The sequence below is a fragment of the Thermobia domestica genome, chromosome 11 (genome assembly GCF_964235325.1).
Source record: "Thermobia domestica chromosome 11, izTheDome1.hap1.1, whole genome shotgun sequence".
Taxonomy (NCBI): domain Eukaryota; kingdom Metazoa; phylum Arthropoda; class Insecta; order Zygentoma; family Lepismatidae; genus Thermobia; species Thermobia domestica.
Window position 1 is genome coordinate 226,212,435 of NC_137464.1, and position 21,730 is coordinate 226,234,164.

Here is a 21,730-nt window from a genome sequence, read left to right on the forward strand (position 1 = left end):
TGACATATTTTTATAAAGCTGTATTAATGGTGCTGCAGTTACACATCAAAAGAATTCCAGACATTCAAGTCATGGCAAATAATTTGATGGATTTGCTGAACTAAGCTATTCCCAAAGGCAGGGGAAACTATCGTTCCTTCTTCCGTAAAACTAGGGGGCGGGGCTGCGGTGGCTCAATGGTTGAGCGTTCACCTCTGGTGCATGGGGTCCTTGGTTCGATCTCAGCTTGCATTAAATGAGCTTTGTGATAGACAAACACCGTGTGCGTGGATTTTCTCGGGGTTCTTCCATTTCCTCCCACTTTCTTCATTTTACCATTTCATTCATTACTCAGAATCATCATCATCTTTAGCCTAGCCAGCATAACCGTGGGACGTGAAACTTAAAGATTAAAGATTTCATTTAATTTCATTTCTTCCGTAAGACTATTCTTATGTTCAAAATTAGTTTTCACAGTGCTTATTGATAAAATACTAACTGAAATGGCTCTTATTTGCACGGGGAGGATAGATGTATGGAAGTATATGAGCCCCTACCCTTGTAGGATACGCGTTTCTATGAAAAGTATAATGACAAAAATCAGTGGTCACCCCAGCCCTTCTCACTTCCATGCCGATGGGGCCTGAACTCTGATTTAAACCCATCGGGAGTGTGTCAATATTAATTTCTGCGACCCCGAAAACTATGGATTGAACATTAATATCGGTTGTTTTTGATTATTTTTACATGTCGCCACAGAATAACAACGGGGGGGGGGGGGGGGCACGGTGGCTCAGTGGTAGAGCGCTTACCTCTGGTGCGTGGGGTTCCTGGTTCCATCCCCGGCCAAGTAAGTTGGTGGTGGACAACATCGTGCTCGTGGGTTTTCTCGGGGTATTCCCATTTTCTCCCATCGTCTTATTACACTAATTCTTCCACAATAATTTACTTACTTTAATCATCGTCTCGCGAGGAATAGAAAGAAAAAAAAAAACACAGCTGATCGATGATTTGAGAAATAGAAGAAAATAAGTTAAAAGAGGAAGCTGAAGATTGAGAAACGTGGAAGAAACATTTTCAAGCCCAAATCTTAAAAAATAAAATAAAATAAAAGTCCAGGACCTGCAGAAAGACAGAATATTTAATAATAATCATCATCATCGTCTCGCTTAGCCTACATGCATATTTGTGGGACGTTAAACTCAAAGATTTCATTTCATTTCAAAGAATAACAGTGGTAAGAGATAGCCGCAAGCTGTGTTCTGCAATCGATTCAGCTCCTTAAGGGAACTTATCATCAGCACCTACAACATTCTACCAAAACCGGAAGTGGTTGAATTTACTAGTACTTCCAATGTCAATATTGATTTCCATGGAGCAAAAACAGTAAGAGAAAGCGACAAGTGGTTTTTGCAGTTGACTCACCGTTGCAAAAATATATATTTCAGCTCCTATTTTAGCGAACAAAACCATTAATATATATATATATATATATATATATATATATATATATATATATATATATATATGACAAGTGTTTTTTTTTTGTTTTTTTGTTTTTGTTTTTTCAGTCAACTCAACATCTCAAGATATCATCATCACCCGCAAAACTGTACCAAAACCTGAAGTAGTTAAAAGTCACTAGTACATCCGGTTTAAATATTGATTTCCATAAGGCAGCAACGGTAATACATATTGAGAAGCGGTTTCATGCAATTGATTCAGCTTCTCAAGAATAGATTCCATGTCCTCGATTAACTCTCTATTCAAACCGAAAGCAATAGAAATAAACCATTTCCGGTTTCAACGCTTATCGTCTTAGAGCAAAAAGGGTCACAGATAGCGGCAAGTAGTTTTTTTTTTCTTTCTTTTTCGATCGAGTCAGCGTCTCAAGAGAACATATCATCACCATTCGCAACACTACCGGAAGTGGTTGAAATTTACTAGTACTTCCGGTTTCGATACTTATTTCAGTAGAGCAAAAACTTTTTAAAGACAGATTTAGTGTCCAAGAATGAGTTATCTCTTCTTTTATCTATCTGTTCAAACCGGAAGTGATGAAAATCTATGACTTCCGGTTCAACACTGATCGCATAATGGAGATAGATAGCGAGAGTGTGTTTATACGAATTCAGTACGGCAAGAATGTGTTTCGCCTTTGATTTTATTCTTCTGTTGCAAGCGGAAGCAGTAGACGTCAATTAGCACTTTGTGTTTCAATATTAATATCCATAGAGCAAAAACACTTAAGAGATAACGAATAATGGCTTTTTAATATGGATTCAGAATCTGAGGAATAAATACTACTTCCGATGTTATTTCTCTAGTGCAACCACAAATTATAGATTTACTACTTCAAGTTTGAGTATTAATTCGCATAGTTCGGAAGCCTACTGTAGTTTCACATTGCGAAAGGAAATTCATTTGCTTATATATACAGGGTGTTTCAAAACAACACCGAGAACGTTTGGGAGGTGATTCCTGACACAAAGATAAGACAAACAGTATAGACCAACCTGGGTGCGCAAATGCTTCGTTTCGGAGTTATAGACTGCCGAAAACATAAAAAAGTCAACTTTAAACGTCCATAGCTCCAAAACTATGGAACATACCGTAGTCAGGTCAAGACTCCACTTAGGAACTAATATGTGCTCTATCCAAAAATCCACGTTTCAGAATCCTAAGGTACTCACGCGACATTTTTTATATAGTGAGTTTGGCTACGGCATATAATTTGAAGTAGTCACCAACTACCTCTATAAAAATTGTTGCGGAAGTACCACAGAGTATATATACACGCTGCTGATCTCATGGTCTCATTACACACACGCTGCTTACCTCTAATATTCTGAAAGCAAAATATATAGATCATGCTGTTATAGATGGTTTGTAGCAAATATAATAGCTTCAGCTGCACTAATGTTTCTGTTATACAACTGATAGTTCGAAATAATAGGTGTGACTGGCTGTTATCGAAGATCACCTGAGTTGTTTGTCCTCGTGAAACGATGATCCCCGCGACACATGTTGAACTCATTTTAATCCATGTAAATATACCAGTGCACCCTTAATTTACTAGTTGTGATCATGCAGCAAGTTAGCTTCTTCGGTAGTTACTTGTTCTCATTCTTTAGGAAAAGATGTTAATTCTATAAAGACGGAAAAACAAAGTGATCTTTCTAGAGTGACGCTTTGTATAATGCTAAGAAAGTACTAAAAATAATTGATATAGAATTCTTCTGTTTTTAAATAGTTATCTTCTCGACTTGGTGTGGAAGATTTCGATCTCCAGTGAGGATTTACATTGTTCGGATGTCACACTTAAATGTGGGATTATGCCTCATGGAATCTAAGTGTTGCTAAGAACTAGCATTGATAGACCCACGAGCTACGAGGAGCTTGTACGAGAATTTTATTAAATACAAAAAATTTCAACAGTTTTCTTCAAATTTCAGCTTTGTTTTTCCCTCAGAGTGAATCAATAGTTCAGAATTCAATAAAGGAGCCACGGAGGGTCAGTGGTAGAGCGTTCACCTCTGGTGCATAGGGTCTCTGGTTCGATCCCAGCTCGCGCCAAGTGTACTTTGTGATGATCAAACACCGTGTGGGTGTTTTTTTCTCGTGGTTCTCCCGTTTCCTCCCACTTTCTTCATTCCACTATTTTCATTCATTTCTCGTCATCACCGTCTGCTCTAGCCGGCCTAACTGTGGGACGTAAAACTCAAAGATTTCATTTCATTTTCAAAATTCAATTGAAGTGTATACATGTAATATATTTTGCATTTGCATTTCGTTCTTAATAAACAAGTTCCCCGATCAATATTTCAAAGGTTTCTGGCAATATATAATTTGCATAATGAACTAATAATTAGAGCAACCGGCATTATGCTTTAATTATTTCTAATTATGCTGTATTTTAAATTTGTTATTAACATAAACAATGGAACGCAAATATTATTCTAAATATAATATTTTCTGTATATTTATTAATAATGTTTTATAAGTAATAGTTTCTTTCATTTTAAAAAACTGAAATCAAATACTGATTATCAATATCATATTTTCTACGTTTGTATGTGTATGTGACAATAATGTGTAAATTTGTAAGATAGTAAGTATAAAATTGTGCTAGCAAACTGTGATAATAATAAAACAGTGCTGAAGAATGCCGGTCTACTTATCTATGCCCCTCTCTCTGTATCTGCACCACCTTCAAGGGATTGATTAATTGAAGTTTTTAGCTGAACCTCGATTTTCTTCTGTCAGTCACGACATTTTAGAATTCAAAATCCAGTTAAGCGTAGACAAGGTTCTCTCAACTGAAACAGAATGAATTGCTCTGATTCAAAGAGTGTACTGATCGTGAAATCATTAAACTTTACGTACAGTAATGTGATTTTAATTGTTGTTCTGTTCCTCACAGTACTGCAGTTACTTTTATAAATTCTGAAGTTTGAGATTTCAATATATGCATGTAAATATAATAATACTCTGTAAAATACTCATTGTTGACTCTTTTCATGTTGTTGAAAATAATTCTAATTCTTGGTTATAATAATTAGACGGACAATTAAACAGGTAATTAATTTTCCAAGAATTATGCTCTATTTTACATTAACTGTTGCTCTCAAACCTTTGGCCCTCTGTACATTATAATTTAAAATAGTGCTTCAGTAAAAGATTTTTACTTAGTAATAAACAGCAAAACATGTTCAATATCATCATTATCTATTTCCAAATAAGTTGGAATAATACAGTGAAAGTTGCAATTAAATCATCATACAATGTTCTTTCTTTACACTTCACACTTTTATAGGTATATTTACATTCTATAGTGCAGATTAGCTTGTCTATATCACCAATTACAGTGAAAAAGAGTACACTTGACAGACACTTGATTCAGAGTATGTGTCATTTCGAAGAATATACAAGATATGATCGAAAAGTACGGTGAATGTAGTTGCACAGCGCCATCTATCGATGTTGTATCTAGTAAACTGGTAGCCTAAATCTTTGGTGCAGTCAGTGTTGAGTTTGTCGAGTTTAAACGAGTTGTGACATGTTAGTTGGCTTCCAGAGGCAGAAGAGTGAGGACGTGTTAAGAGTGTATGTCGCGCGCCAACATTAACTTTTGTTTTAGGTTGCAAAAAAAAAGTGCCAAAGAAGCTCTTGATAATGACGGAGTTATTCAGACCTAAAATTAAAAACGAGTGTCAAAAAATATTTTTTTCAAGTTTGCTTTAATATATATATATATATATATATATCAAACATGACAACATATACAGATACTGCAACTAATTGTGTATAATTTGCAGGTAATTTACTTTATTTTGGGACAAAAGCGACAGTTTTACCTCTATTCTGTGGGAAATTATACGCGTTTAAAAATTCTATTGGAAATTTCACGGGCAGCCATGTTGATGACGTCATAACTTGATCTACTGGAACGCCAGTTTGGCCTCCCTTCTATTGTTTGTGTATATGACCCAAAGAATGAATCTGCAGTGGTGGCCAAACTTTTACATTCACGGTAACTCTCACTTCATACCTAGTATCTCTGTTGCAATTGGGAAAAGAGAAACACACTAAAAATGCGTAATATACAACTAAAATATTCAGTATTTCTGGAAGGACTAAAAAACTGATTCAGAGGTAGAATTTTATTTGGGCAGTCACATTTGGGCTTTCTTTACTTCTTTACAGATGTCAGAAAATCAAAATTCAGTAATTACCACAATTCAAAACAAGTAAGATCAGTTAACAAATGAAATTCTTTCCTAGTACATTCAGAACTGATGCTGAATAGTTCAAAAATAGTATAGCACCTGTACTTTTCTTTGCTGTTATATCAGAAATGCCTAAAATTCATTTAGAAATCAATTACACAAGAAGTATGTGTGTATCAAATATTATATTCTGTACTAATCCTAAGTACTGGTATACTTTGCAGCAGCCATTTCTTAAACATATTATTTTATATATATTTCGACGAATACAGGATCATATACTGAATTTATACGTAATTCAGCTATTCAATAAACACTCAATGCGTCCACAATCACATGGAAATCAGATATATCTTCGTTACAACGAAGAAATCAATTATTTATTTTCGTTGTTTAAATAAATATTTCTACATAAATAAAATAAACATAGTTCACCATCACTGCGAAGACAATGTATTGCTGCTACTCAGAAATCGAACTGTAAAGAAATAATACGCTGTTTAGTAATTATCAAAAGAAGGTGCCGAACGAGAAGGAAATTTCACTAGGTTCTCGTAGAGAATTACTATTCACTATTAACTTACGGCTTTTCAGATAATCTAGAATATGAATTTGTATTTCAAATATAACGGCACGAAATATTTTATCTAGAGGTGCACTTTTCTGCAAAATTCGTTAATGGTAAATTTTGACATTTCCAATACCATTTTGTTTCATTTACATATTTCAGATCAAATTATGTAACTAATGACACAAATTGCGTTATAGCATTCACTATTTTAAACATATTGTTAACCATTTAAAGAATTTCAAATTGAACAGATACTCGATATTGACCATGAAAAGTGGCAGGTTGTGGAACTACTTTTGCTGTTCATGAGAATAATTGAAGAACTGAAAAAAAAAAAAAAAAAAACCTGTAAATCCAATAGATGTGTTTAAATTCGGTAATGTATTCCAAACTGTATAATAATTGTGAAATATAGTTGAAACGGTAATCAAACTATTTTCATTATGGATTTGGTCATTGGTTTAGAGTGTGAAAACTTACCTTCCAACAAGAAATTCCAGCCACTATATTTATGTTTTTTTATTATTATTATTATTTCTTGAACAAATAGCCAAATAACTTTAAAAAATAAACAAATAAATAAATAAATAAGAATAACTGTCAAAGAATCACCGAGAACTTATTCCCTTATTTTAGACAGTGGATAGTTAAGTGGCTGAATATATATATATATAACACTGAATTTTTGCGTTACTCCTACAAACTTAACGTCTTTATTCACCTAATATCGTCCAAGCAGCACGTAATCCTACACAAAAATTGCTCCCTCTCGCTCGTTAGAGGTGGTTACATGTATAAACAGGGCAACGTACACTTAAACATTAAACATATGGGATTTGGGAAAGAAAAAAACACGTTCGATTTTGCTAAGCTAATTTAACTGTCATAAATGAAAACGATTGAAACGCAGTAGAAATACTTTTTCTGAAACTTAGCCAACGACTTGACTTACTACAATTTGGCAAATTAAATCTATATAGTGTTTAACTAAATTATATTTCTACTCCTTTCACTTTGCGTAGGTATAACATGCCATCTTGACGTGATCGCAACCATAAACTACTATTATTTCAACTAACACTCAACTAAATATTAAAGAAATTTTGTTAGTAACCGAACTAAATGTAAGGGTAATTACAAATTCTTATAGTGTGTGTGTGTTTCTTTAAACAACTATTTGACATAAATTTATAGCAATAATTTATAATGAAAATATTTTAAAAATTGAAAAATTATGAGTTTTAAAAGCACTTACCTTTAGTGCGTCATGAGAACGTAACATTAGAAAACATATGAACTGAATTGATGTGCTTGTGAGTAACTATAGTAACAACAACTACCGAAACATTTGCAGGTAAATGCTATAGGGTACGTGATTCAAATAAGAAGTCTTAATCTTCTGTCTCGAAATTTTGTGATTCACTTATACTGTTTCAGTGTGTTCTGACAGTTTCTTTCTTGACGTTGAAAATTGTGAAAGCATCTCCTTCCCGTGAAACTATCCTGAAGAAGAAAATAAAAACTCCACTCAAACTATATAACTTTTTTTCTTCTTTTCGGAAAGAATTGCGTTGTATAGTTAATAATGTTTATTATTAATCTTAGATTAATTAGACTTGCCATTGTACCTCAGAGATTTTTATTTTTAATTTATTATATCGATCAGCGTTGTGATCTTGATCACGTTAATCTGCTTCACTGGTTACTTGATCTCATCATATTAGTTTATAATTATTTTGATATTATGTACTCTAAAATAAATGTAAGAACAAGATGTTCTGAAAACGAAACAAAACAAAACAGTGATTTTCAGTACTTTTTTAACAATATTCATAACTTAAAAGGATGCGGTTGTCATTTTGTAGTGAATATTTGAATATCCATACTTTAAATCCTTCGTATTTTGATTTGAATTAATAACTATTCCAATAAAAAAAATCCTTTATAACGACTGGAAAACACTTGGTGTTTACGTAACTAACGTTAAGAACAGTGTTAAACGTATACAAGTTGTGTACATCCAAAGGCTTTAAAGTGTGTACATTCAAATATCTGTTGGAAAATGACTACCACGTTTTTCTAAGTTGTGAAAATTATTAAGAAAGTGTTAAAAGTGATACGCGTTCTTACGTCGTTCATTTTATAGAGTGAGTTGATCAGGTATCCAATGAAAAAGATGGACTTGATGGCAATGAAGATCACAACGCTGATTGAAATGATATATGAACAAAGAGAAATTTCTGAGGTATTCTGGTAGGCCTGATGTACTTAATTACATTTACCGTATAGCTTTAAGCAGTGAATATTAGTCTTAGATGTTCAACCTTCCTGTAAATAAAATAGTAGCGAAAATCTAGATAACTGTTGATAAATAAAACAGGTTTCTTAGAAAACGTAGTATCAGTTCTTTGCACAAATTAAATGATAACCACTAAATTTAAATAAAAGAAGATATAAATGTAATATAAACGTACTTGTCGATATAACTAAATATATTAAATAACATGTTTCATGTGTCTGTGTTTGTCATCAGATTTTCGCATAAAAAGGAGTCACCTAGAAATTGTCATCAGATTTTCGCATAGAAAGGAGTCACCTAGAAATTGTCATCAGATTTTCGCATAGAAAGGAGTCACCTAGAAATTGTCATTAGATTTTTATATAGAAAGGAGTCACCTAGAGATTGTCACCAGATTTTCATAGAGAAAGGAGTCACCAAGAGGTTGTCACCAGATTTTCACATAGAAAGGAGTCACATAGAGATTGTCATCAGATTTTTACATAGAAAGGAATCATCTAGAGATTGTCATCAGATTTTCACGTAGAAAGGAATCACCTAGAGATTGTCATCAGGTTTTTACATAGAAAGGAGTCACCTAGAGACTGTCACGAGATTTTTTTTTACATAGAAAGGAGTCACCTAGAGATTGTCACCAGATTTTTACATAGAAAGGAGTTACCTAGAGCACTAAATTTTGTATACAGATAGATCTTCAGTAGATCCAATCGAATATAAAGCCGTTTCCGTTTATCGATTTTTGACTCGAAAAGGAGTTGAGAGGGTTACGCTTTATGTAGTTGAAAAAAGTATAAAGCATTTAATAAGCGTCTCAAATTAGACAACCCACATTATGCTACTGTGTTCAGTCCGTGCGAAGAACTGGCACTTCTGCTACTATATATAATTACATCAACTACGTTCTTTTCACAGATGTAATACCCAGGGGTTTGGACGCTGGCACTTCACAATATTTACTGGAGGAGGCTTCGGCGGAGAGTATGGAGAGGAACAGCCTGTCAAATCGCGTTGGAGACTTTCCCAAGACCTTTAATGGTACGGGAAAACAAGGAGCTAGAGTCTGTTTTAATAATCCAAAGTCATAGGAATCCATGAGCGATGCTTCCGGGAACTTGACAGAAACACCCAAGAGTGACACCATCTTGATACCCAATTTGGCCTGTTTCTGTGTGTAGTAGCCAGTGAAGACGGGACAGTGTGGCTGGAAGCCTTATCTATATAGATAGAGGCTTTCCACCTCTGGTCGAGGGTGGGTCGCATAGAGGAGGGGCACAACATGCTCTCTGAAGTAGGCCGCATTGATCCTCACTTTAAATGGCACCCGCACAAGAGGAAGTGCATCTCGACTGCACTACTCGGCCGCCACCATGAAACCGCGTGGTAAGTTCTTGTATTGGCAGACCCACTGTGATATGGTCACACTGCCCTTGCTTCGTTAGAAAACAGCCTATGCCTTATGGTTGTTGTTCAGGTAGAGACACCGTTCCTCCAGGGTGAAACCCACTTCTACTTATCACCTGCGAGGTATCGTTCATACAGTTTCTTGGCGTTGGTGAACTTTTTCTAAATGTGCCGATCTGTCAGAGCATGTCCACGGGGTTCGTGTCGCACCTGCAGTCCCAGGGTACGGTGAATGACAATATGGTCAATGTTGATAGAGATGTTGTGTTGCCTGACTACGTTGTGTTGGAGAAGGGATGTTGTCCATCACTTCACAGCGAATAGCACGCACTGTGCCAGCGAGGCACGTGTTCACATATCAGACGGTGGCTTTACTCATGTCCAAACCAAGCTCCTTGCTGTCTTTAGCTATCGCTGACAGTTCCACTACGCTTTGGAAAGTCCACACATGTAGTCCTTCCAGTAATCCGTGAGCTGCACATACCTGTACCGATTGCACTCTCCTGCTTACTGTTCGTTCGCCAGGCCTCGCCTCACCTCACACATAACCCAAGAGATTCAGCCCTGCATGCACTTGACTCATGATAATAAATTTGTTTCATCAGCCTTCTGTAGTGATAAAGATTATTAACTGTACAACACACGTTTTTCCAAAAAGAAAGAAAATAATAGTATAGTTTTAGCGGTGTGAGGTTATCTGTTATTTTTTAAGGATAATTTCACAGTAAGGATTCAACTTACAAATGCCCGAATTTAACATTTTTTAGACATTATTGAAGAAAGTGTTAGAGAGCACTGAAACAATGTGTGTAAATCACAAAAAATTTGAGATACATGGTAAGGCTGTTTCTAATTACCGAAACAGTTCAAAAATTAACTTCTCGTGACGCAACCAAGGTAGCTGCTTAATCGTATTTGGTATAAACTATAATATCTGTTATAATTTCAGGGTACTGAGAAGGAAGTTTCCCTTCAAGATTTTCATTTGAAGGATATGTATTATGTTGAGGATCTGAAACGTTTTGTACAAATATGTAAGGAAAGTGATGATGTACAGTTGTTATTTCGAGGCTTACGTGAGTATTCGCTCATTCTAGACGAGCGAAAGAAACTGTCTCGAATAATACTAGATGACTACGGTGCCTGTATGTTCATGCATCCCACATCGGATGGCGCAGAAGTCATCGAAGCATTTAATACCCAGGTGAAGAAGTATTTCACTGCCACCTGGAACATACAATATGAACCAGTCTATCATAGGATCATAAGCGTGTTTGTCTTCAAGATATCAAAGCATGGTAAGTAGACAAATTAAATTATTGTTGATGTGTCCCTGCGGCTCCGTTTTGGGAATCTATTTTAATCTTATTGGAAGATTGTACCATAAAGACACTCAAATGTTACCAGTCTGGTATTGGCTATTACCATTATTATCGATCAGAGAGAAGATAAAAAAAATCAAGTTTTAGTTTTGAGAATAGACTTTTAATGTATGCATTCGACTAACATGATGATGTTCGTATATTCTGTTTTAAACATAATGTTAAAGTTTACACATGGACATAATTCTCTCTCTCTCATTAACCTAGCCTTTATGAATAGATGAGTTTGAACCTGGAAATGGTTCCTTCCTAGTTTTCTTGGTTGGATGATTATTGTAACGGATCGTTTCTACCGATCCGTTTACAGAATAATGTGTCATGAATTAATTTCTTAATTATCATTTTTATTTCAGCTTTTCAATGTTGGCTGATTTAATTTTACTTGTTATTTGCCGACATTATATCAATCTGTACGTGTTTGTTAATTATCTTATGTTTATGTACAATGAAGTTCATATTCCATTTTGTTTATTAAGTCTCTCGTGATATGCGATGGTATTCTTTATCTGCACGTAAAATGCTATAAATTGATTTTCTGGGAGATTTAAATAATCTTTGAAAGTTTTATAACTAAGATGAAAAAATGTAGAGTGATATACATTGTGTCGTCAACGCCAAATTACATTGGAGTTAATTTTGTTTATTTTTGGTATAAGGAATCTATCAAGATAATGTATCTGTAAAATAACTGTCTTCTGGAATCCTAAAGGTAACATTTGTTGTATCAAAAGTGTATCGGATGTAAATTTATTTTGCTGTCATTAAACCAAGCAAGTTGCCCATTAATATGTATTGCATGACATGAGTCCTGAAGATAGCTTCACCATCTGATTTTCTTGCTTTAATATCTTGAATTTGAGCAAAATATGAATTGGTCATACATAATATTTAGCCTGCAATTTTGATTAGTAAATGGAACTGGAATTTAACTAGTACAAATATAGATGCATGTGTATATTCTACGATATTTATTATAAATGCTTTTAAGATATTTTTATTGCTACGATATTGCTTATCACGAAGTCTACATGTTATTATTTAATGGTATATTGAGTTACTACTGCGACGATTAATGGAAGTAGTTATTTCACCGTCCATTTATGAAATTTTCTCAAATGTCTAAGTAAAGGGTAATAATTGCAGAGCTGGGTAACATGGTTTACAACTCTAGAAATAATATATGCATTTGTAATGCATCGTTAATTGCATCAATTTCCAGGTCTCATTGAGTATTTTAAGCATGCTCTGTACAGTATATATAAATTGCTTGCGATAAATGGGTAATGAAGCTGTATCTACACCTGGAGATATAAGTTGTTCTTTTATTTGTATTTAGGACAACTTACCTATTTTTTCAGTATACATCAGATTTACAATCTACATCCGACTATTCACCTTCTTCCGAGGGTCATACCATCGTAGTTCCGAGCTTGCAATCTCGATACAGTCCTGAATTTAAAGGAATTTCGTTTTGTCAAAAGTAGAACAGGACAGAATAACTAAATTAGTTACACCTTTCAGCTTTCGTCTACATGAGAAAGGGAAGGGTGTACCACATTATAATCTAGTTTGATTGACGCACTATTTGCCCACTTGAACTTGGTCGAGTATTAAGTTAAAGCTCTATTGTTCGTGACAGCATACAATTGTGTCAGAAATTCGTTCTTTGGTAGATGGCTGGAGTACTGGCTAATCGCGACTATCAATCAGTTTCAAAGAAAAGAAGAAAAACAGTTTTTGTACTACAGGAAGTAGCTCATGTGGTACCAAAGTAAACGTGGAAAAGTACTAATTGCTGTAGCCTTACGAAATGTTTTTTTTAAACATTCAGTTTGCTGGAAACTGTAGTATTGAGAGAGAATTTGTCCATGCGCGTTATATAATAGAAAGTAACAGTTGTTCCTCACATAATTGATGCGTAAACAAAATCACATATACGCGTGTTGACATAAATTATACAACAGAAAACAAATTTTTATATGACATTCTCAAACTACGAAATATGTTTACCGCCTTAACCAGATATGATGGTAAGAGGCTAGAAAGTACGCGCCTTTGGCGTAGGAGACCCGGGTTCGATTCCCGGCGTGAGCTCATGTAGTTCGGATTCCACGTTAATGAGTAGATCCACGTCTCATATAGCCTTGCTGCTGAACGGAACGTTAAACTCAAAAAATCAGATCAGAGGCTAGAAAAAATAAAATAAAAATAGAATTTGAGGTGAATAATCTCTGAAATTGACTTATTAAATTTATCTCAACCTGGTTCCTCTTCATTATTAGAGGAAACAAAAATTCGATCGCTAGACTCGGGAGAAATTTCTCTGATACTCTAGCACTGAGACTGCAATAATGTGCACAGTTTTCTGTGTTGTTGATTCCTCCCGTGTTCAGAATTAACCAGGCAGTTTTTTGATGTACATATAATCAAGATTAAAGTTAGAATAAACGAAAAATTGGTTAGTTACCTATATATATCCTCCCGTGGGAAAACAAAATATTCTCCAGTCGTATCAGAACAACAAGCTAATTCCGTCTTCAGGTGAGCTCCTCCGTGGCTAAGCGGTTAGCGTATGCCCCTTTGGGATGGGAGACCCGGGGTCGATTCCCGGCGGGAGCCCATGTGGTTCGGATTCTACGTTAATCAATAGGTCCACGTCTCATATAGCCTCGCTGCTGAACGGGACGTTAAACTCAACTCAACTCCGTCTTAAGTGGTAAGGTAACAAGGGTAAAACGGATAAGAGAAATATGGTATGGAAATAGGAATACATACCACCGAATGAATGTAACGTAAAAGACGGGTACTAAAAACAACCACCTGAGCACAGTGGAAGAAAGAGAATTGAGTTTAGAAGAAGCGCGGTATCTATGCTACGTCACGTACCAGATACAAAATATACATCAGAGACATATAGCCAGAATTTATCTTCCACTGTGCTTTGCTCGTTGTTTTTAGTACCCGTCTTTTGCGTTACATTCAATTGGTAGTATGTATTCGTGTTCTCATACCATATTTCTCTCATCCATTTTTATTATTGTTGCCGTACCATTGAAGACGGAACTACTTGTTCTCTTACGACTGGAGAATATTTACTTTTATCATGGAAGGATATATTGGTAAAAATGAAATGAAATCTCTTAAGTTTTACGTCCCACAGTTATACCGGCCAGGCTAAAGGAGACGGTGATGATGAGAAATGAATGAAATGGTGGAATGAAGAAAGTGGAAGGAAATGGGAGAACCCCGAGGAAACCCGCGCACACGGTGTTGATCCACCAGAAAGCTCACTTGATGCGAGCTGCGATCGAACCAAGGATCCCATGCATGAGAGATGAACGCTCTACCACTGAGCCACCGCGGAACGACAATATATTGGTAAGTAACAATTTTTTGTTAATTCGAATCACCCTGTCATGCGTCTACATAATTTTAAAGCTAGAATGTTTACAGTACAGTACGGTACAGTACAGTAGGAAGTCGAAAATTCGAAGTAACTGGGACCACAAGTAGTTCGGATTTTCAAAAATGACCAAGAAAATGCCATTTAGGCTTAAATATACTGTACGGTATGCTCTTTTATCGATACAGTAGTTATACAGTACATACAGTAATTACAATACTGTACGTAAGCCTACTTACATTTAATGTTTCTGAAGGGCCTACTCGTACACTAAATTACACTGTTCCTGTAACTCATACTTAAAACTTAACTTGTATAGGCGTAAGGGAAAATAAAAGTAAAAATATGTATGACAAACAATTACATATGAATGAGCTTTTGTAAAAACACTGACTTCACACAACACCGACGGACAACCCTATTGTTTGTTTATCGCTAACGCTAAGACAAAATGTGAAAAGCTTCTAGGGACCGCGTTCGGATTTTAGTCGTCCTACTGTATTTTAAAATCACTTATGCGCATGATACCATTTAAAAGCTTATTTCATTCTGAAGAGAATAACGTATCAGCCATGATACTCGGATGAATAGTACTGAAGCAGTATCTACTAACTGGAATTCAACATTTTCCTCAAAAAATGCAAGAATCTTCGGAAATATATATATATATATATAAAATATTGATTTTGGAATTTGCTTTCTTACAATATCTTGTACGATTGAAAGATCTTTGTAACATGCGGTAATCGTACTATACCTCACATATTCCACCAGATACGCAAGAAGAATTCAAGAGTTTCCCGATCTTCTCCTATTTGCAATTATTTTTCATTGTTATATGTGTAATTATCCAGGTGTAGTAGTTGAGAAAATAGACGTAGATCTTTGGTAATTTTATTTTTTTAAGTAAAGCTTCTGTAGTGTCTTTGATTCAAATTGTGGTATTACGTAAAGAAAAAGTGCATTTGTAGTTATCATAAGAGGAGATTTTGTCTCTTCTATAATTCAACTCTTATTCGTTTATATGTGTGTAATTATCCAAATGTAGTGTTGAGAAATCATTTTTTAAGTAAAGCATTTTCGATGTGTAATTAACTGACACAATGTAGAAAAATCATTTTATTACTAATATGTACTACAAAAACAAAGGGAACGTAGTCGCATTGGTTTTTGTCCCAGATTACAGTTGAACACCGTTACAGCGAATTTGATGGAGCGCGAACTAAATTCGTTATGGATAATTCCCAAACACTTTTTTTTTCAATGAATTTTGTTCTGGAGATCTCCTTTTGATAAATACACATTTAAAGCCAGTTGTGAAAGTAGGGGTATACTGAGAAACGCGATTGAAAGAAACTAATCATGATAACATTAAAAGTTATTTCAATCCAGGTTCTGAAGTTGGGTTTTTCGGGATTTATTGTGGGTTTTACCCCTTTTTTGGGGAAAATTCCAACCACCCTGTATAGAGCTGAACGAAGAACGAATAAATTCTCATACATAATTTTTCGAGCAAATAAAAAAAAATTGCTAAAAAGTATGTCATTTGTTAATAATAGTTACAGTTTTTGTTATGCTAGGTTTTTTTTTTTTTTTTTAATTATTATTTATATACAAAGGCCTTTAGGAAAGTTTTACAATACGGCCTTATTTCTTACACTTTTTCAAAGTACTTTCCACCAAACATTACACACTTTTCCATTCTTCAAAACCAGTCGTCGAAGAAACTCTACCATCTTCCCGCAGAGATTTGGGCACACTCATCGTTTCAAGCCCTTAGTAAGGCGTTATTGCTTGTAAAACGCCTTCCTTTCTGTCTGGTCTTCACATGGGAGAACAGCGCGAAGTCACAGAGAGCGAGATCTGAACTGTACGGAGGGTGCTCTAACAGTTTTAGTCCAGTGCTGGCAAAAATACTCTGAGCAAGCTTTTGAACGGTGTGCTGGATCGTTATCGTGGCGAAGAAACCATATGTTTATCCTTGAGTTTGGGCGCAACTGTTTGAGAGCTGTAAGAACTTTAGGCAGACATTTCTCGGTATACCACTTTCCTGTGACTGTCTTCTGTGTTTCTAAGACAACTCGCTCAACAGTTCCTTGCACACTAAAAAATACCGCCACCATTCTCTTCTTCACTGATGTGGACTTTCGAACGGCCACGGGGGTCTCCTCATCTTCGAACACCCAAACTTTTTTTTGAGCCTTGGTCGGGACGTTATAGTAATAGAACCAAGTTTCGTCACCTGTCACAATACTGTTCACAGGAGAAAATTTTTATTTTTAAATTTTTTCAACATTTCACGGCACCATGGAACACGGTGTGCCTGCCATCTGCTCGTCGGTCAAGTCATGTGGTACCCAAAGGTTACAAAGCTTTCTAACTCGAAGGTGATCGCGGATCTAATACGAACTGTTGGTGCATTAATGACCAAGCATACCTCTATTTGATGGTATGTAACGCGTCTATCTGTCTCAAGCATTTTCCTTACTGCAGCAATGCTTTGTTCAAGCTCAGATGAAGATGGCCGACCTGACCTTGGAGCGCCCTCAAGGCTGAAATTTCCCTTTTTGAAACTGGGTACCACCTAAATATCGTTGTACGATTAGGACAATCCTTTCCAAACACAGGAGCCATTCCTTCTAAACACCGATCAGCGCTTAAACCACGTGCAAAATTGTAGCGCAAAATTGCCCAGTATTCAGTTTTTGACCACGACATCTTCACCTCATTTCACTAACACAGCTGAAAATCAACTGGCACTGAAACAATGACTAGAGCTTCTATAGTGCAGGTTTGGACATGTCTAAACACGCACTAAGTTGCAAACTCATGTGATGATCTGTTCTCTTCTATTGCAAAACTTTCCTAGTGCTCTTTGTACTCTATATGTACCGAAATACATTGTTAACTAGTAGATTAAATTTATTGTTGTTTGTTTTTTGCTAACGTTCGTAGTATTTCTAATTCTTCTTGCTATATTTTGTACAGGTCGAGCTTTCTATGAGAGCAAGAAGAGTTTATTTGAGCCTTTGTTCCTAGGAAACGGTGGACCTGTTGTTCCTTTGTGGAGGACATTGGCAGAGGCTGTAAAAAATGAATCAGTGATGGATCATATTGTTCGAGATGAGTAATGGCATGTATTTCAAGAAATATTTCAACTTCCACATACATACGAACTTTGAAAGAAACAAAATACTTGTAATAAACAGAACTTAAGCAGTGGTAAAAAATGATTTATTCAGAGGAACGAACCTTTTTTTATTTTTTTTTTATACTGGAATAATTGAATGTGTTGTGTCAGTACGAATTGCAGTGGAAGGCGTTGAATATCAATGTATAATTATTATATGAAACTATTAATAAAGAACTTTTTCCGCGTGTTTGATATGGATAATATTGGAACTAGAACTGAAGTAAAGTGATCCGATGTCGTAAGGTTCCTGATATTTCAGTTTACGTAACGTGTAAACCACAATTAGCTGATGGTGTGATGCGTATGTACCTGTAACTCGAAATAAAATACTTTGTTTTTTTAAGAATTGCATTTATTATTATAAGACTTTTATTTCTGGACCCGTTGCTATCACATTTTCAGTCACACCGAAGTACAGTAACTTCATCTTAAGGAAACATTTAGTTTTCAATAAGAAATATGGTAATGCTTCCTTTGTTGAACTGTTGAGTTGAGTTTGAGTTTTATCGTCCCTTTAAGCAGCGGGGCTATATGAGACGGGACCCACTGATTAACGTGGAATCCGAACCACATGAGCTCCCCCCGGGAATCGAACCCGGATCTTCCACGCCGAAGGCACGTACGCCAACGAGGGTGTTGCATATTAATGACCTTTAGTTATAGTTGTGTAAGATGCCAACTTGGTATGTAGTTGTTAGACTTCTTCAGAGTGTTTAGATATATTTCACTTGTATAATAAAGCAACATTTCCTTAAGTTTTTTTTTTTAAACTTCATTGTTTTAACTTTTTCTATGCTCCTCAAAATATTTTTTTTTTTTTTTTAGTAGTCCTGATTTAGATCGTGAGCACGTGAGGTTCTTTTCTTCTTGTTTTTATTTTTATGTTAGATTTTTTTTAAATTGATTCCAGTTGATATCAAGAATTGAATAGTAAGCTTTATAGATGTCCAGGTGCATATCCCTGAATTATATACAATTGTTTCATTAGGTTGTCTCTTTTTGATATAATTCGCATTCAAACAGTAAATATTTGATGATACCAATTCCTTTATCACACCAGCAGTAATACATTTCCTTTTTGAACAGATAATGTTGAAAATATTGCTGTATTTGATGTCATATATTTTGATAAAGTTGATTTTGAAGTTAACCAAATTTACAGAATATTTTCATGCATAGCAAGGGAGACGGTAGTTTATGAATATATTGATAGTTAGCAGCGAATATGCGAAATTAACAATGCTTAATTAAATGTCAAATCACATGTGGATCTGGGAATGTGTGTAGCGTGTATACGTTCATAGAAGAGCAATACCTCTATGAAAGTGATATGATACCAAATAAAGTGATTCTAAATGAAAACGAAAACTTCAATTTTACATCTCACTTAATCACGTGTAGGCAGTGATAATGAAAATAAATGAAAAGGTGGAGTGAAGAATGTGGGAGGAAACCAAAAAAACTCATACACACAGCGTTCGTTCACTACAAAGCCCACCTGCCGCAAACGCCCCACCATTGAGCCACCGCGGCCTATAAAGCACTTGTATTCAAACTGTAGTAAGTGTTACTGAACTATACAAAAAGTAGAATGCTATTACACACTATAAGGAAACCAGGAAGACATCAAACAACACAGAATTCGAAGTACTTACTGAAATTGAAAAAATAAAAAATCTACTTGGGGCGTTCAGAAATGATTGACACTACAATTAATTTGTTTTCACAGGAACCATTTATTGAACAAACGATTACAGTTTATTTTAGAGGTATTCTCCGGCAATGTCTATGCACCTTTGGCACCGTTCTGGAAGCTTCCTTATTTGTGTAGCAAACCATTCTTTGGGGGTCTCTCTCTGCCACTGGCGGACAAATGCGTGGAGTTCATCATTTGTGTTGAACTTTTTACCTCTCATGCCCTCTTTCATTGTGTCGAATAAAGCATAGTCGCTAGGAACCAGATCCGGCGAATATGGAGGATGCGGCAGTACACTAAACCCTAATTCATGCACTGTGGCAATTGTCTGGCTACTGACATGTGGCCGTGCATTGTCGTGTTGAAGAAGAACGCCACGGCCCCATTTTCCTTGTCGGCGTTGTTGGATGCGTCGGCGGAGTATGTGCAGTAGCTCGCACTATCGATGGACGTATTGGGAGGAAGTCATTCCATCAGCAGTATCCCTTCCTGATCCCAGAAAACGGTCGCCATTTGTTTCCGCACGAATAATCCCATCCGTGCCTTCTTGGGAAGAGGGCTTTCAGTATGCAGTAGTGCCTCCATTCCATGGACTGGCGTTTCTTTTCTGGAGCCTCGTAGAGGAACCAAGTTTCGTCGACGGTGACCAAACGCTCAAAGAACTCGGTCGGATTTTCACTGCACTGTTGCATCAACTACTGGCAAATCTCCACACGCTTTTGTTTCTGTGCAACGGTGAGATCATGAGGCACCCATTGTGCACACTCTCTGTGCAGCTCCAAATCCTTATGAATGATAGTGTAGAGGGAACCCCGAGCCCCGTTATAGACCTGTTTCTTTCTCTAGTTCACCAAACGTGATTCTCCTGTGCTCCATTATCAAATCATTCACTCGCGCAGCATTGCTTGGTCTGCGAGCAGTTGCAGGACGCCCAATGCTTTGGTTTTTTGCAGCACTGTCTTTGCCTCCTTTGAATTCGGATACCCAACGAAACACGGATCTGCGACTTGGTGCTGTGTCCCCATATACGGCTAATAATATTTTGTGGATGTCTGAAGTATTCACTCCTTCCCTTCAGAGAAACCACACTGTCCACCGTTCCCCATGTGTGTCTGCTTCCATGCTGTCTTTTCGCTGTCCACCAGCGTCCTGGCAAGTTGAAACAACTGCTCCTATAATGTGCTACCTACGGAAAGAAACAAAACCATTTAGTGGGGTTTGATAGTACTATAGTCTATCTTAATGCATACATCAACAAACATTTCCAACTGCTATTTGGCACCAGTTATAGGGGGAAGTGCCAATCATTATTGAAGGAACTGAATATATATTGACGTATAGGGTGCATTATATTTTTGGACTTAATGAAAAAAAAAAAAAGTGTTACATGTGAGGAAATATGGTCACTGGATTTCAAGTTAGAAGTATCAGCGATTGGACTAAAATAAACGATCAATAAGAGAGTGGCGATACAAACAGGTAATTCAGTTCCAACATCATATACAAGCTGGACAAAAACAATAATATATTTGGCATAGAAATGTCTCCACTGCAAGTATCACAAATATCCCATGTGGTTTTTACGTATCACTCCTGGGCATGCTATTCAATATTACCATTTAATAGATATTGTACAATTTGTTGAGAAGGGACCATTAAATTCCTTTCGGGCTATAGTTTAGGAACATGGTTCGTAATTCCTGTACGTTTACCATGGCAACGAATAAGGTGTGTGTTTGAACATAAAATTTAATATAAACGCGAAATAGAAAAACGTACGCAAAAGGCTAATACTCACCACAAACAATACACCACTCCTCTGGAAAATACTTTCGGAGAACATTATCTCCATATTCAGCCTAATCACAAATCGAAAGGGATTTAAAACAAGAAAAAATGTGGATGAGTAAAAAAAAAAGTTAGAAAGGATTTAAAACAAAGATTTACGTTTTGCATATTGTAAGTTCTTTTTAACCATTTTTACCCATCCACATTTCTTCCCACGTTTTAAATCCCTGCCAATCAATAGTTCTACACTAACAAGATCTTTTAATATCTCGGCATTCCGAATATATTC

The 21,730-nt window shown here is 35.9% G+C and overlaps 1 protein-coding gene across 2 annotated transcripts in view; it reads left to right on the forward strand.

Moving 5' to 3' along the window:
• LOC145664777 (uncharacterized) overlaps window positions 1-18,315 on the forward strand; it is a 30,897-nt gene extending 12,582 nt beyond the window's left edge. For both annotated transcript variants that reach the window (XM_081731732.1, XM_081731733.1), the window contains exons 4-5: window positions 10,929-11,277; window positions 17,753-18,315. In XM_081731732.1, the coding sequence (XP_081587858.1) occupies window positions 10,929-11,277; window positions 17,753-17,895 (492 nt within the window). In that variant the 3' untranslated portion in view covers window positions 17,896-18,315. The remainder of the gene's footprint in view (window positions 1-10,928; window positions 11,278-17,752) is intronic.
• The last annotated feature ends 3,415 nt before the right edge of the window (window positions 18,316-21,730 follow it).